Here is a 17,490-nt window from a genome sequence, read left to right on the forward strand (position 1 = left end):
TCCCGTTTTCTGCCAAGTCCTCAGCATGACGCTGGGGCTTTACAAGCGGACTCAGGCACGGTGGGGGCCCGTCTCAAAAATTTCAGCGTGCAGTGGGCTCATTCACAGGGGACCCCTGGACCCTTCAGGTGGTATCTCAGGGGTACAAATTGGAATTCGAGACGTCTCCCCTTCGCCGTTTTCCTAAAGTCTGCTTTACCGACGTCTCCCTCCGACAGGGAGGCGGTATGGGAAGCCATTCACAAGCTGTATTCCCAGCAGGTGATAATCAAGGTACCCCTCCTACAACAGGGAAAGGGGTATTATTCCACGCTGTTTGTGGTACCGAAGCCGGACGGCCCGGTGAGACCTAATTTAAATCTGAAATCCTTGAACACTTACATACAAAGGTTCAAATTCAAGATGGGGTCACTCAGAGCGGTGATGGCAAACCTGGAAGAAGGGGATTATATGGTGTCTCTGGACATCAAGGATGCTTATCTCCATGTCCCAATTTACCCTTCTCACCAAGGGTACCTCAGGTTTGTGGTACAGAACTGTCACTATCAGTTTCAGACGCTGCCGTTTGGTTTGGCCACGGCACCCCGGGTCTTTACCAAAGTAATGGCCGAAATGATGATACTCCTTCGAAGGAAGGGAGTTTTAATTATCCCTTACTTGGACGATCTCCGGATAAGGGCAAGATCCAGGGAACGGTTGGTAGTCGGGGTAGCACTATCTCAAGTAGTGTTGCGGCAGCACGGTTGGATTCTTAATATTCCAAAATCGCAGCTGATCCCGACGACACGTCTTCTATTCCTAAGGATGATCCTGGACACAGTCCAGAAAAAGGTGTTTCTCCAGGAGGAGAAAGCCAGGGAGTTATCCGAACTAGTCAGAAACCTCCTAAAACCAGGCCAAGTGTCAGTGCAGCAGTGCACAAGGGTCCTGGGAAAAATGGTGGCTTCCTACGAAGCAATTCCATTCGGCAGATTCCACGCAAGAACTTTCCAGTGGGACCTGCTGGAAAAGTGGTCCGGATCGCATCTTCAGATGCATCAGCGGATAACCCTGTCACCAAAGACAAGGGTGTCTCTCCTGTGGTGGTTGCAGAGTGCTCATCTTCTAGAGGGCGCAGATTCGGCATTCAGGACTGGGTCCTGGTGACCACGGATGCCAGCCTGCGAGGCTGGGGAGCAGTCACACAGGGAAGAAATTTCCAGGGCTTGTGGTCAAGCCTGGAGACATCACTTCACATAAATATCTTGGAGCTAAGGGCCATTTACAATGCCCTAAGCCAAGCAAGACCTCTGCTTCAAGGTCAGCCGGTGCTGATCCAGTCGGACAACATCACGGCAGTCGCCCACGTAGAGAAGCTGCAAGGATTTTTCGCTGGGCGGAAAATCATGTGATAGCATTGTCAGCAGTGTTCATTCTGGGAGTAGACAACTGGGAAACAGACTTCCTCAGCAGAAGTCTTCCACATGATTGTAAACCGTTGGGAAAAACCAAAGGTGGACATGATGGCGTCCCGCCTAAACAAAAAATTGGACAGGTATTGCGCCAGGTCAAGGGACCCTCAGGCAATAGCTGTGGACGCTCTGGTAACACCGTGGGTGTACCAGTCAGTGTATGGGTTCCCTCCTCTTCCTCTCTTACCAAAAGTATTGAGTATTATAAGACGGAGGGGAGTAAGAACTATACTCGTGGCTCCGGATTGGCCAAGAAGGACTTGGTACCCGGAACTTCAAGAGATGCTCACGGAGGACCCGTGGCCTCTACCTCTAAGAAGGGACCTGCTCCATCAAGGACCCTATCTATTCCAAGACTTACCGCGGCTGCGTTTGACGGCAGGGCGGTTGAACGCCGGATCCTGAAGGAAAAAGGCATTCCGGATGAAGTCATCCCTACCCTGATCAAAGCCAGGAAGGATGTAACCGCAAAGCATTATCACCGCATTAGGCGAAAATATGTTGCGTGGTGCGAGGCCAGTAAGGCCCCGATGGAGGAATTTCAACTAGGTCGATTCCTGCATTTCCTGCAAACAGGAGTGTCTATGGGCCTAAAATTGGGGTCCATTAAGGTTCAAATTTCGGCCCTGTCAATTTTCTTCCAGAAAGAACTAGCTTCAGTTCCTGAAATTCAGACGTTTGTAAAAGGGGTACTGCATATACAGCCTCCTTTTGTGCCTCCAGTGGCACCTTGGGATCTCAATGTAGTTTTGGGGTTCCTAAAATCACATTGGTTTGAACCACTCACCACTGTGGACTTAAAATATCTCACATGGAAAGTGGTAATGCTGTTGGCCCTGGCTTCAGCCAAGCGTGTCTCAGAATTGGCGGCTTTATCCTATAAAAGCCCTTACCTGATTTTTCATACGGACAGGGCAGAATTGAGGACTCGTCCTCAATTTCTCCCTAAGGTGGTTTCAGCGTTTCACTTGAACCAGCCTAATGTGGTACCTGCGGCTACTAGGGACTTGGAGGACTCCAAGTTGCTGGACGTAGTCAGGGCCCTGAAAATATATGTTTCCAGGACGGCTGGAGTCAGAAAATCTGACTCGCTGTTTATCCTGTATGCACCCAACAAGCTGGGTGCTCCTGCTTCTAAGCAGACTATTGCTCGTTGGATTTGTAGTACAATTCAGCTTGCACATTCTGTGGCAGGCCTGCCACAGCCAAAAATCTGTAAAAGCCCATTCCACAAGGAAGGTGGGCTCATCTTGGGCGGCTGCCCGAGGGGTCTCGGCTTTACAACTTTGCCGAGCAGCTACTTGGTCAGGGGCAAACACGTTTGCTAAATTCTACAAATTTGATACCCTGGCTGAGGAGGACCTGGAGTTCTCTCATTCGGTGCTGCAGAGTCATCCGCACTCTCCCGCCCGTTTGGGAGCTTTGGTATAATCCCCATGGTCCTTACGGAGTTCCCAGCATCCACTAGGACGTCAGAGAAAATAAGAATTTACTTACCGATAATTCTATTTCTCGTAGTACGTAGTGGATGCTGGGCGCCCATCCCAAGTGCGGATTGTCTGCAATACTTGTACATAGTTATTGTTACAAAAATCGGGTTATTATTGTTGTGAGCCATCTTTTCAGAGGCTCCTCTGTTATCATGCTGTTAACTGGGTTCAGATCACAGGTTGTACGGTGTGATTGGTGTGGCTGGTATGAGTCTTACCCGGGATTCAAAATCTTTCCTTATTGTGTACGCTCGTCCGGGCACAGTATCCTAACTGAGGCTTGGAGGAGGGTCATAGGGGGAGGAGCCAGTGCACACCAGGTAGTCCTAAAGCTTTACTTTTGTGCCCAGTCTCCTGCGGAGCCGCTATTCCCCATGGTCCTTACGGAGTTCCCAGCATCCACTACGGACTACGAGAAATAGAATTATCGGTAAGTAAATTCTTATTTTCCCCTAATTCTGCTTGTAGAACATACCTGGTAGGTAATGTTTGCTAAATTCTTCACTGCGGGCGACAAGTGGGCTCCTTCTACACATGTACATCAAAACTGCAGGAGGGCAGTTTCCATTAGTCATATGAGTGAAGTAGAGAAGCCAAAAATAAAACCCCTTGCCCCACCCGGTAGTAGTGATGGTGAGACGAGCAGGAGGATGTGGAACAACAGTGACGTTTTTGCATCAGTGCGCAATGATGTCACTGAGCGTGACTGCAGTACACTACTGGTGTTTTTCTTCTATAGAGCTGTGGATGCTAGTAGTGTGTGGACAGAAAGTCCTGTATCTCCTACATCCTGATACATACACAGCTGGGGCACCCTTGTTTAGAAGAATAGTCCATTCTTTTAAAGTACGTTTAGAATTCTTCTACATTGCAAGATGGATAATGGATTATTGTCAAAGGAAGAACCAGACAGTGTTTCATAGTATTTCTTTGTGGTGTGTATATTTATTTTAATTGACTTGCAATTTCAGTAAAGAAGTACATTTGCTTCATATACTGTATGCACTTCTGAGGGCGGAAGAAATAGACTACACAAGCATATCAGGGTTGGTTTCTATGAGTAAGGGGGATGTCTTGCCCTTTAAGAGGATAAACTTTACCTTTTTCTAAGGTAAGGACAGTTTAATGTGCTTTCTAATGTGGGTCATACATCACACTCATGATTGGCCCATGCCGATCCAGTCGGCGGGGCGGGTGGTGGTGGTGGTGGTGGGGTGGGGGGGGGTGGGGAGGGGGGGCAGTAACCACATAACCCTAACTGCACCTTTAATGTAGTTTTTAATATCTGCCTGTGGCTGCCCAATCTGCATCATGTATTGCAGATGCTACACCTGTGACACAGCAGTTTGCAAGGTCAGGCAGACATAGGTATTAAAAACCACATTGAAGGTGCAGTTAGGGTTATTGGGAGCAGCCGCCACCGGTGGTGATGTTGCCCTTAGCAACCAATCAGATTGTATCATTTTTGGTATGTAATGTAGAAATGATAGCTAGAATCTGGTTGCTATGGGCAACACCACCACTTTTAAATCTACCACTTAGAGTAGGTTCACTTAAAATCACAAGAAATAGTAAAAAAGTAATTCTAAAGTAATTTAAAGACTCACAAAACTATATTAAGAATTAACATTAAAGTTAAACCTCTAAGTACATGATTTTTATCCTTGTCTTTTAGTTCTGGCCAGTGGCAGAGTCACATTTGCATGTTACAACATGAGCCAATGGGAAGCCCTTTTGAAGCTTACTGGTGAATTCCAGGAGAAGATCATAAGTCTGTACAGCGATGAGCGTTTTCCCATGGAAGTACGGCAGTACCTGGCACCGTGGTTTGAGTCACAAAACTGGTAAGATGCAGGACAGGTGGACAACAATTCCTTATTATAAATATAGAACACATATAAGTTTATAGAGTAGTATCGAATTATGTATCGTGGTGGTGTACCTATTACAACTAGTAAAAATGTGGGTATTTTATGTGTCCTGCAAAATAATGTAGAATTCAGGAGCAAGTCCGTTAGTCCAATAGGATCTTATAAGGAGCCATCCATCCAGTAGAGATTCCACATAGTAATCCAAGTCGCTGGTATGAGTGCTAAAATGGAACAGTAACACCAACCTTATTACCTATGGTATTTGACTCTATTGATATTGGTATGCTTTACTAACAGGATTTAGTTGGTCCAATTTTTCTTGGGGACTGGTTTACCCTAAGCAGTAGAGAGCTTTAATGCCGCTTTATTGGTTAGTTTTAAGTACCTTTTTATGTTAAAATATACCCTCCTCAACTTTGCTGCTATACATAGTAACATAGTATTTGAGGTTGTAAAGAGGCAAAATGCCCATCGCGTTCAACCTGTTTATTGTATTAAGTTGAGTTGATTTTAATGTATCCTTAGAAGATGTTTTATGACTAGTTAACTACAAATCACGTTACACCCGGATTAACAACTTCGATATTTTAAGTGTTGTAGCCTTGGATATCCTTTTCAATCAGAAATTCATCTAATCCCCTTTTAAATGCATTTACAGTGTCCACCATTACCACATTCCCTGGCAAGGAATTCCAAATCCTTATTGCCCTAACAGTGAAGAACCATTTTCTCTCCTCCAGCCTCAGCGAGTGCCCACGTTTCCTAAACAGAGTTCTTTTAATAAATAATTCCTCTGATAACTCTTTGTGGTGCCCCTTTACATATCTGAAGACATTAATAATGTCTTCTCTTAGACGCCTCTTTTCCAGTGTTCAACCTAGTAAGCCTTTCCTCGTAATCCAGTCCCTCTAGCCCTTTAACCAATTTAGTAGCTCGCCTTTGAACCCTCTCTAGTTCACCGATATCTTTTTTTTATACAGTGGTGCCCAAAACTTAACACAATATTCCAGGTGCGGACGTACCAATGATTTGTACAGCGGCAGGATTACATCCTCGTCCCTTGTCTCAATTCCCCGTTTTATGCACGCTAGCACCTTACTTGCCTTCTTTACTTGCCTACATTGACATTGTATACGGTTATTAAGCTTATTATCAATGAGTACCCCCAAATCCTTTTCCAAAACTGTTACCCCTAGACTTTCCCCATTTAATATGTAGGATGCAAGTTTGTTTTTAGTCCCGAAATGCATAACCTTGCATTTTTCTATGTTGAACCTCATTCTCCATTTAGACGCCCAGATTTCAAGTTTATATAAGTCATTCTGCAGAGACTCCACATCTTTTTTTTCTGATTTAATTACCCTAAACAGTTTAGTATCATGTGCAAAAATTGACACTGTGCTTTCCAGGCCTATTTCTAGGTCATTGATAAATATGTTGAACAGTAGTGGCCCGAGTACTGACCCCTGTGGTATTCCGCTGAAAACCGATGTCCAGCTTGAGGACTTCCCGTTGACCACTACTGGCTGTACCCTGTTTTCTCATACGTCCTAGAGGATGCTGGGGACTCCAAAAGGACCATGGGGTATAGACGGGATCCGCAGGAGACATGGGCACATTATAAGACTTTGAATGGGTGTGAACTGGCTCCTCCCTCTATGCCCCTCCTCCAGACTCCAGTTAGACTCTGTGCCCAGAGAGACTGGTCACACACTGAGGAGCTCTCCTGAGTTTCTCGGAAAAGACTTTGTTAGGTTTATTATTTTCAGGAAGACCTGTTGGCTACAGGCTCCCTGCATCGTGGGAGTGAGGGGAGAGAAGCAGACCTACTTCTTCTGAGTTCAAGGGCTCTGCTTCTTAGGCTACTGGACACCATTAGCTCCAGAGGGTCTGATCACTTGGTTCGCCTAGCTGCTCGTTCCCGGAGCCGCGCCGTCACCCCCCTCACAGAGCCAGAAGAAAGAAGCCGGGTGAGTAAAGGAAGAACAGAAGACTTCAGTGACGGCAGAAGACTTCAGAGTCTCTGAGGCACCGTGCAGCGGTTGCGCTGCGCGCCATTGGTCCCACACACAAGCGGCACTACAAGGGTGCAGGGCGCAGGGGGGCACCCTGGGCAGCAATATACCTCATATAGATAGCCTGGCAAAGAGGTATACAGTGCATAGGCACTGTATACTAACCGCCGCCAGTATAAAAATGTGAAAAACTAGCAGGACTGAAGCGCGCCGAGAAGGGTCTATACAGCGCCATTTCCTCCTCACAGAGACGCTGGCCCCGCCAAAACACTGTTGAACAGCTAACAGTGTAAAACAAGGGGGACCACAGTTGTTTAGTGCAATATAGGTTCAAAAATAAAGCACTATATATATATATTCTCTATAAAAATAAAGAAAGGGCTCACCTTTCTTTATTTTTGTGATATGAAGTTACACGGAACCAATTCCTTGAATAAATGACTTTACTGTTTATACTAATACATAAGTCTGGAGAGTGCTATCTTTTTCCACTTTCATGTGGAACAACACTGTACTGTACTATGAGTCTGACCCCGTGATTGGATCAGGCTTTGATTTGGCACCCCAGCCGTTATCTGTGTCGGGTGAGAGTGTGGGACTTCCCTTGTATGTATGTATGTATGTATGTATGTATGTGTGTATGTATGTATGTATGTATGTGTGTATGTGTGTATATATATATATTATATATATATATAAAATGAGCGTGTGGTAAATGAGTTGGTAAAATTTTCCGTGTTTCCTTGTCAGATACTGGAATCTACCCAATATAGCAATGTCGGTGGTTGTTTAGTACACGTGTGTCGACATATGTGAGTGCTCTGCCACAAACAGCTATGGGAATCCCTCTGTCTGCATTGCCGACTCCTGATGGTACTTGATTCATGAGATTAAGTGTCAACATGTCAGTAGTTGTAAGCTTTTCCAAAGAAAACACGTCTGTGTCTCCCATACAGTATGTGGGTGACCCTGTCGGCACCAACTATTATGACTGGGTGTAAATTAACATGATAATGTAAAAAACCTATACCTGTAAATATATATATGTATGGTACGGTTGCATTGAGCTGTAGCTCGAGCACAGACGTGGTAGTATTTGTGGGGGCGTGATATTAAAATTATGTATATATTTCCCTCAGACCCCTCGGGGTCGCAAGAATGTTATTTTGCCCGGTTACTACTCCCTGTTGTCGACACGAATACTATGTCTTATGTCGACCATAATATTTCCTGATTAGATCCACAACATTGGCATTCAGTACATGTTCATACACATTCAGAACACATTAATGTCACTAGGGACCCTGCTGTTCCTGACAAAATATATATATATATATATATATATATGAGATGTATATATAGATATATGTGTGTATATGTGTATTTAATTGTGTATATTCATATTACAATTTCTAATGAATGCTGAAGTAAAGTTATTCCTTCTCATGTATTGGTCGCTCTGTTGATAAAGCTCTAGGTCAGCCGTGACAAGATGGTCTTAAATCCTCACGAGGAGTCCGAGTATTCTTTTCCCGCCGTGGATAGAATAAAATGAAAGTCAAACCCTGGTCTGCACGGGGCCCTGTCACAAAGGATCGTATACAGGAAGCTAAGTGATATTTTAATTATATGCTTTGATGATATTTGTATTACATACGCATGGGGGAGTGCTTGTATTCAGAAATGGTCGGTTACCTTGGCATCCGATATAATTACCCTGGGGAGAGATGGGATATTCTTTAAGTTGCGTCTTATCTAGAACATTGCAGCAGGCTGTCGTGCGACTACAAGAGGTATGGGTCTCTTGGGTTCGCGGGCCACTTCCAAGGCCGTCTCGACTAGGAGGGCGTTGTGGATTCACCAAGGGCATGCTGAGGCTGACTCCGAGAAATACTGGAGTATCTTCCCTATGAAGGTGTAACCTGTTTTGGGGATGGCTTTGTTAAGTTGATCTCGGCAGATACCACTGGTAAGTCTACCTTCTTGAGCTATGTTCCCTCACAACGGTTGGTGACGCATTTTTTGTAGGATGCAGTCATTTTGACCGTTTGGATACCGTTTTTTCCCCTTCTTTGCAGGTAGAGGAAGGTGAAAAGGTAAGAGGTCTGCAGCCTTTTCAAGTTCGCAGAAGCAGATATTGTCCTCTGTTTCTACCACATCCACTGCATGTCGTTGGGTCTATCTTGCTGGAGCCCACACCGGTGGGAACCCGTCTAATACTCTTCAGTCAGTCCTGGAATGGACTTGGACCAGTGGGTTAAGAATAGAGTCCAAAGGGAGACATACTGGAGTTTCCAGATGATTCCCCTCACTGATTTTTCAAATAGATCTTACCGATTCTCCTCTGGACGGGGAGGTGGTATGCGACGCCATACAAGAGTTGGGTCAGGATCAGGACATTGTCCTGCTGTCCCTGTCACAAAAAAAAAGAAAAGAAAAAGCTGTTATTCAAGCTTTTCGTGCTTCTGAGCCCGGACAGCTCGGTCAGAACAATCCCAAAAAGATTTCTACTTAAGAAGTTGAACTACAAGATGGAATCTCTCAGGGCAGGGATCTCCAACCTGTAAAAGAAGAAAGAGGGTTTAAATGGGGTTTCATCCGCATTAAGCTTACCTGGGTTTGTTAATCAGGATTATCATTGCCATTTCACCGGAGTGATGGCAGTATGATGGTTTTCCTTCAATAGTAAGAACCATTATTATTCTGTACTGGGACGCTCTCCTGACTACGGCGAGGTCTAGAAACAAGTGGTACAAATCATTGTTTCTCTCTGACAGTTCTTCAACACAGAGAATCGCTGTTGATCCCAACGACGCAGATGTTGGAGTTGGGAATAAGATTAGATACTGAACTGTTGAGCGTTTGTTTTTCCTGTGGAAAGAGATCTGAGGATCCAGAGTTGGATCAGATTTGCAACAGTGTAAACCCATCAATACGTTCCGTTGGTGAAGAAGATGGTTGCGGCCTACGAGGCCATTCGGTGAGCAGGTCAAATGCCAGAGTGGTTTTTGAGTGATCAGTTGGACATGTGGTCCGAGTCTCACCTGCACATGCACCGGAAAATAATCCTATTTTCCAGGACCAGGATATCTCTCCTGTGGTGGCTTCACAGTTCTCACCTTCTAGAGGGACGAAGGTTCGGGATCCAGGATTAGATCCTGGTGTCCATGGATACAAGTCTCCGAGGCTGGGGAGCAGTCTTTCCAGGGGATGAATTTCCAGGGAAAAAGGTCAAGCCGGGTAGCTTGTCTGCAATAAGCATTCTTGAATTAAGAGCTATTTACAACGGAACATCTTCTTCGCGATCTGCCCGTCTTAATTCTGTCGGACGACTTAATAGCAGTGGCGTAAGTAAGCCGGTAGGGCGGAACGAGGAGCAAAGCGGCAATGTCAGAATCCGCAAAAGTTTTCCGCTGGGCGGAAAGGCATGTAAACGCTCTTTCTCTGACGTCCTAGTGGATGCTGGGAACTCCGTAAGGACCATGGGGAATAGCGGCTCCGCAGGAGACTGGGCACAAAAGTAAAGCTTTAGGACTACCTGGTGTGCACTGGCTCCTCCCCCTATGACCCTCCTCCAAGCCTCTGTTAGATTTTTGTGCCCGGCCGAGAAGGGTGCACACTAGGGGCTCTCCTGAGCTTCTTAGTGAAAGTTTAGTTTTAGGTTTTTTATTTTCAGTGAGACCTGCTGGCAACAGGCTCACTGCATCGAGGGACTAAGGGGAGAAGAAGCGAACCTACCTAAGTGGTGGTAGCTTGGGCTTCTTAGGCTACTGGACACCATTAGCTCCAGAGGGACCGAACACAGGCCCAGCCTCGGAGCTCGGTCCCAGAGCCGCGCCGCCGGCCCCCTTACAGAGCCAGAAGCAAGAAGAGGTCCGGAAAAATCGGCGGCAGAAGACATCAGTCTTCAACAAGGTAGCGCACAGCACTGCAGCTGTGCGCCATTGTTACTCAGGCACACTTCACACTTCGGTCACTGAGGGTGCAGGGCGCTAGGGGGGGGCGCCCTGAGCAGCAATGTAAACACCTTGGCTGGCATAAATACACCACATATAACCCCCAGGGCTATATGGATGTATTTTAACCCCTGCCAGAACTCACCAAAAAGCGGGAGAAAAGGCCGCCGAGAAGGGGGCGGAGCCTATCTCCTCAGCACACGGGCGCCATTTTCCATCACAGCTCCGCTGGAAGGACGTCTCCCTGACTCTCCCCTGCAGTCCTGCACTACAGAAAAGGGTAAAAAAGAGAGGGGGGCACTAATTTGGCGCAGTTTTAATACTAACAGCAGCTATAAAGGGAAAAGCACATTTTATAGTGGTATTCCTGTCTATATATAGCGCTCTGGTGTGTGCTGGCATACTCTCCCTCTGTCTCCCCAAAGGGCTAGTGGGGTCCTGTCCTCTATCAGAGCATTCCCTGTGTGTGTGCGGTGTGTCGGTACGATTGTGTCGACATGTTTGAGGAGGAAAATGAGATGGAGGCGGAGCAATTGCCTATTATAGAGTTGTCATCCCCTAGGGAGTCGACACCTGAGTGGATGAGCTTATGGAAGGAATTGCGTGACAGTGTCAGCTCTTTACGACAGACAGTTGACGACATGAGACAGCCGGCTACTCAGCTTGTGCCTGTCCAGGGGTCTCAAACGCCATCAGGGGCTTTAAAACGCCCGTTACCTCAAATGGTAGACACAGACACGGATACTGACTCCAGTGTCGATGATGAGGAGACAAACGTGACTTCCACTAGGGCCACACGTTACATGATTGAAGCAATGAAAAATGTATTGCATATCTCTGATAATACAAGTACCACTAAAAAGGGTATTATGTTTGGTGAGAAAAAACTGCCTGTAGTTTTTCCTGTATCCGAGGAATTAAATGAAGTGTGTGATGAGGCGTGGGTTTCCCCCGATAAAAAAACTGATAATTCCTAAAAGGTTATTGGCATCGTACCCTTTCCCGCCAGAGGATAGGGCACGTTGGGAAACACCCCCTAGGGTGGATAAAGCGCTCACACGCTTGTCTAAACAGGTAGCACTACCCTCTCCTGATACGGCCGCCCTAAAGGAACCTGCCGATAGAAAGCTGGAGAGTATCCTAAAATGTATATACACTCACACGGGTGTTATACTGCGACCAGCAATCGCCTCAGCCTGGATGTGCAGTGCGGGCCTGGCGTGGTCGGATTCCCTGACTGAAAATATTGATACCCTAGATAGGGACAGTATATTACTGACTATAGAGCATTTGAAGGATGCATTTCTATATATGCGTGATGCACAGAGGGATATTTGCCGACTGGCATCAAGAGTTAGCGCGCTGTCCATTTCTGCAAGAAGAGGTTTATGGACGCGGCAGTGGTCAGGTGATGCGGATTCTAAAAGGCACATGGAAGTATTGCCTTATAAGGGGGAGGAGTTATTTGGGGTAGGTCTATCAGACCTGGTAGCCACGGCAACTGCTGGAAAATCCACATTTTTACCCCAGGTAGCTTCTCAACCTAAGAAGACGCCGTATTATCAGGCGCAGTCCTTTTGGCCCCATAAGGGCAAGCGGGCAAAAGGCGCCTCATTTATGCCCCGTGGCAGAGGGAGAGGAAAAAGGCTGCAACAAACAGCCAGTTCCCAGGAACAAAAGCACTCTCCCGCCTCCGCAAAGTCCTCAGCATGACGCTGGGGCTTTACAAGCGGACTCAGGCACGGTGGGGGCCCGTCTCAAGAAGTTCAGTGCACAGTGGGCCCACTCGCAAGTGGACCCCTGGATCCTTCAGGTGGTATCTCAGGGGTACAAATTGGAATTCGAGACGTCTCCCCCTCGCCGTTTTCTAAAGTCTGCTTTACCGACGTCTCCCTCAGACAGGGAGGCAGTATTGGAAGCCATTCACAAGCTATATTCCCAGCAGGTGATAATCAAGGTACCCCTCCTACAACAGGGAAAGGGGTACTATTCCGCACTATTTGTGGTACCGAAGCCGGACGGCTCGGTGAGACCAATTTTAAACCTAAAATCCTTGAACACATACAAAGGTTCAAATTCAAGATGGAGTCACTCAGAGCAGTGATTGCAAACCTGGAAGAAGGGGACTATATGGTGTCTCTGGACATCAAAGATGCTTACCTACATGTCCCAATTTACCCTTCTCACCAAGGGTACCTCAGGTTTGTGGTACAGAACTGTCACTATCGGTTTCAGACGCTGCCGTTTGGATTGTCCACGGCACCCCGGGTCTTTACCAAGGTAATGGCCGAAATGATGATACTCCTTCGAAGGAAGGGAGTTTTAGTTATCCCTTACTTGGACGATCTCCTGATAAGGGCAAGATCCAGGGAACAGTTGGAAGTCGGAGTAGCACTATCTCAGATAGTGCTGCGCCAGCACGGTTGGATTCTCAATATTCCAAAATCGCAGCTGATCCCGACGACACGACTTCTATTCCTAGGGATGATCCTGGACACAGTCCAGAAAAAGGTGTTTCTCCCGGAGGAGAAAGCCAGGGAGTTATCCGAACTAGTCAGAAATCTCCTAAAACCAGGCCAAGTCTCAGTGCATCAATGCACAAGAGTCCTGGGAAAGATGGTGGCTTCTTACGAAGCAATCCCATTCGGCAGATTCCACGCAAGAACCTTCCAGTGGGATCTGCTAGACAAATGGTCCGGGTCGCATCTTCAGATGCATCAGCGGATAATCTTGTCACCAAGGACAAGGGTGTCTCTCCTGTGGTGGTTGCAGAGTGCTCATCTTCTAGAGGGCCGCAGATTCGGCATTCAGGACTGGGTCCTGGTGACCACGGATGCCAGCCTGAGAGGCTGGGGAGCAGTCACACAGGGAAGAAATTTCCAGGGCTTGTGGTCAAGCCTGGAGACATCACTTCACATAAATATCCTTGAGCTAAGGGCCATCTACAATGCTCTAAGCCTAGCAAGACCTCTGCTTCAACGTCAGCCGGTGCTGATCCAGTCAGACACGACCTCCACCCGGGAGAGTGGGGACTTCACCCAGAAGTCTTCCACATGATTGTGAACCGTTGGGACAAACCAAAGGTGGACATGATGGCGTCCCGCCTCAACAAGAAACTAGACAGGTATTGCGCCAGGTCAAGGGACCCTCAGGCAATAGCTGTGGACGCTCTGGTAACACCGTGGGTGTACCAGTCAGTGTATGTGTTCCCTCCTCTGCCTCTCATACCCAAGGTACTGAGAATCATAAGAAGGAGAGGAGTAAGGACTATACTCGTGGCTCCGGATTGGCCAAGAAGGACTTGGTACCCGGAACTTCAAGAGATGCTCACAGAGGACCCGTGGCCTCTACCTCTAAGAAAGGACCTGCTCCAGCAGGGACCCTGTCTGTTCCAAGACTTACCGCAGCTGCGTTTGACGGCATGGCGGTTGAACGCCGGATCCTGAAGGAAAAAGGCATTCCGGATGAAGTCATCCCTACCCTGATCAAAGCCAGGAAGGATGTAACCGTACAGCATTATCACCGTATTTGGCGTAAATATGTTGCGTGGTGCGAGGCCAGGAAGGCCCCTACAGAGGAATTTCAACTGGGTCGTTTCCTGCATTTCCTGCAAACAGGACTGTCTATGGGCCTAAAATTAGGGTCCATTAAGGTTCAAATTTCGGCCCTGTCGATTTTCTTCCAGAAAGAACTGGCTTCAGTTCCTGAAGTTCAGACGTTTGTCAAGGGGGTACTGCATATACAGCCTCCTTTTGTGCCTCCAGTGGCACCTTGGGATCTCAATGTAGTTTTGGGGTTCCTAAAATCACATTGGTTTGAACCACTCACCACTGTGGACTTAAAATATCTCACATGGAAAGTGGTAATGCTGTTGGCCCTGGCTTCAGCCAGGCGTGTCTCAGAATTGGCGGCTTTATCCTATAAAAGCCCTTACCTAATTTTTCATACGGACAGGGCAGAATTGAGGACTCGTCCTCAATTTCTCCCTAAGGTGGTTTCAGCGTTTCACTTGAACCAGCCTATTGTGGTACCTGCGGCTACTAGGGACTTGGAGGACTCCAAGTTGCTGGACGTAGTCAGGGCCCTGAAAATATATGTTTCCAGGACGGCTGGAGTCAGAAAATCTGACTCGCTGTTTATCCTGTATGCACCCAACAAGCTGGGTGCTCCTGCTTCTAAGCAGACTATTGCTCGTTGGATTTGTAGTACAATTCAGCTTGCACATTCTGTGGCAGGCCTGCCACAGCCAAAATCTGTAAAAGCCCATTCCACAAGGAAGGTGGGCTCATCTTGGGCGGCTGCCCGAGGGGTCTCGGCTTTACAACTTTGCCGAGCAGCTACTTGGTCAGGGGCAAACACGTTTGCTAAATTCTACAAATTTGATACCCTGGCTGAGGAGGACCTGGAGTTCTCTCATTCGGTGCTGCAGAGTCATCCGCACTCTCCCGCCCGTTTGGGAGCTTACGGAGTTCCCAGCATCCACTAGGACGTCAGAGAAAATAAGAATTTACTTACCGATAATTCTATTTCTCGTAGTCCGTAGTGGATGCTGGGCGCCCATCCCAAGTGCGGATTGTCTGCAATACTTGTACATAGTTATTGTTACAAAAATCGGGTTATTATTGTTGTGAGCCATCTTTTCAGAGGCTCCTCTGTTATCATGCTGTTAACTGGGTTCAGATCACAGGTTGTACGGTGTGATTGGTGTGGCTGGTATGAGTCTTACCCGGGATTCAAAATCCTTCCTTATTGTGTACGCTCGTCCGGGCACAGTATCCTAACTGAGGCTTGGAGGAGGGTCATAGGGGGAGGAGCCAGTGCACACCAGGTAGTCCTAAAGCTTTACTTTTGTGCCCAGTCTCCTGCGGAGCCGCTATTCCCCATGGTCCTTACGGAGTTCCCAGCATCCACTACGGACTACGAGAAATAGAATTATCGGTAAGTAAATTCTTATTATTAGCGGTCTTCGTTCCGGGTGTTGACAACGGAGAGATAGACTTCCTCAGCAGACACGATCTTTATCCAGGAGAGTGGGGGTCTTCATCAAGAAGTTTTCACAGAAGTGACAAGTCTTTGGGGAATTCCTCAATTAGACATGATGGCGTCTCGCCTCAACAAGAAACTTCAGGAATATTGTTCCAGGTCAAGGGACACTCAAGCAATAGCAGTGGACGCCCTTGTGACACCGTGGGTGTTTCAGTCGGTCTATGTGTTCCCTCCACTTTCACTCTTTCCGAAGGTGATAAACAGAAGAAGAAGAAGAACGGTTCAGGCGATCCTCATTGTTCCGGTCTGGTCAAGGAGGGCTTGGTATCCAGATCTTCAAGACTTACTCATAGAAGATCCCTGACCTCTTCCTCTACGAGAGGACCTGTTACAGCTAGGACTGGGCGTGTATCAAGACTTACCGCGGCTGCGTTTGACGGCATGGCGGTTGAACGCCATATCCTAGCCCGAAAGGGTATTTCCGGTGAAGTCATTCCCACATTGCTTCAGGCTAGGAAAGGAGTAACGGCGAAGCTTTACCACCGTATTTGGAGGAAGTATGTGTCTTGGTGTGAATCCAAGAAGGCTCCTAAGGAAGAATTTCAGCTGGTTCGTTTTCTCCATTTTTTGCAAGTATGTGTGGATGCAGGCCTAAAGTTAGGCTCCATTAAAGTGCAGATTTCGGCCTTATCAATTTTCTTTCAAAAAGAATTGGCCACCCTTCCAGAAGTTCAGACTTTCGTGAAAGGGGTGCTGCACATCCAACCTCCATTTGTGCCCCCAGTGGCACCATGGGACCTTAACGTGGTGTTGCAGTTTCTTATGTCACACTGGTTGAAACCTTTCCGAAAGGTTGAGTTAAAATTTCTCACTTGGAAAGTGGTCATGCTGTTGGCCTTGGAGTCCGCAAGGCGGGTGTCGGAATTAGCGGCCTTGTCTCACAAGAGCCCTATTTGATCTTCCATGTGGATAGAGCGGAATTGAGAACTCGGCAACCATTTCTGCCGAAAGTGGTTTCTGCGTTTCACATGAACCAACCTATTATGGTGCCTTTGGTTACTGAAGCTTTGGCTGATTCGAAGTCTCTTGATATAGTCAGAGCTTTGAATATTTGTCGCCAGAACGGCTCAGATTGGGGAAACAGAGGCTCTGTTTATCCTGTATGCTCCCAACAAAATTGGGGCTCCTGCTTCTAAGCAGACTGTTGCATGCTGGATCTGTGATACGATTCGGCAGGCTCATTCTACGGCTGGATTGCCATTACCGAAGTCGGTGAAGGCCCATTCTACCAGGAAGGTGGGCTCTTCTTGGGCGGATGCCTGTTGAGTCTCGGCGGTTCAACTTTGCCGAACAGCTACTTGGTCGGGTTCAAACACATTTGCTAAGTTCTACAAGTTTGATACCCTGGCTGATGAGGACCTCGTGTTTGCTCAATCGGTGCTGCAGAGTCGTCCGCACTCTCCCGCCCGGTCTGGAGCTTTGGTATAAACCCCAATGGTCCTTTTGGAGTACCCAGCATCCTCTAGGACGTATGAGAAAATAGGATTTTAATACCTACCGGTAAATCCTTTTCTCTTAGTCCGTAGAGGATGCTGGGTGCCCGTCCCAGTGCGTACTGTGTCTGCAGCTATTGGTGGTTACACTCATGTGGTGTTTCTTTTCAGTCAAGTCGGTTGCTGACGTTATTCATGCCATGGCATGCGGTATGCTATTATTGGTCG

At 47.3% G+C, this 17,490-nt stretch overlaps 1 protein-coding gene across 1 annotated transcript in view; it reads left to right on the top strand.

The window, feature by feature from the left end:
- LOC135012655 (signal transducer and activator of transcription 1-alpha/beta-like) overlaps positions 1-17,490 on the top strand; it is a 328,629-nt gene that overhangs the window by 65,125 nt on the left and 246,014 nt on the right. Inside the window, exon 2 of the mRNA XM_063952569.1 lies at positions 4,617-4,785. Within this exon, the coding sequence (XP_063808639.1) occupies positions 4,617-4,785 (169 nt within the window). The remainder of the gene's footprint in view (positions 1-4,616; positions 4,786-17,490) is intronic.

Source organism: Pseudophryne corroboree, chromosome 2 (genome assembly GCF_028390025.1).
Source record: "Pseudophryne corroboree isolate aPseCor3 chromosome 2, aPseCor3.hap2, whole genome shotgun sequence".
Lineage (NCBI taxonomy): Eukaryota > Metazoa > Chordata > Amphibia > Anura > Myobatrachidae > Pseudophryne > Pseudophryne corroboree.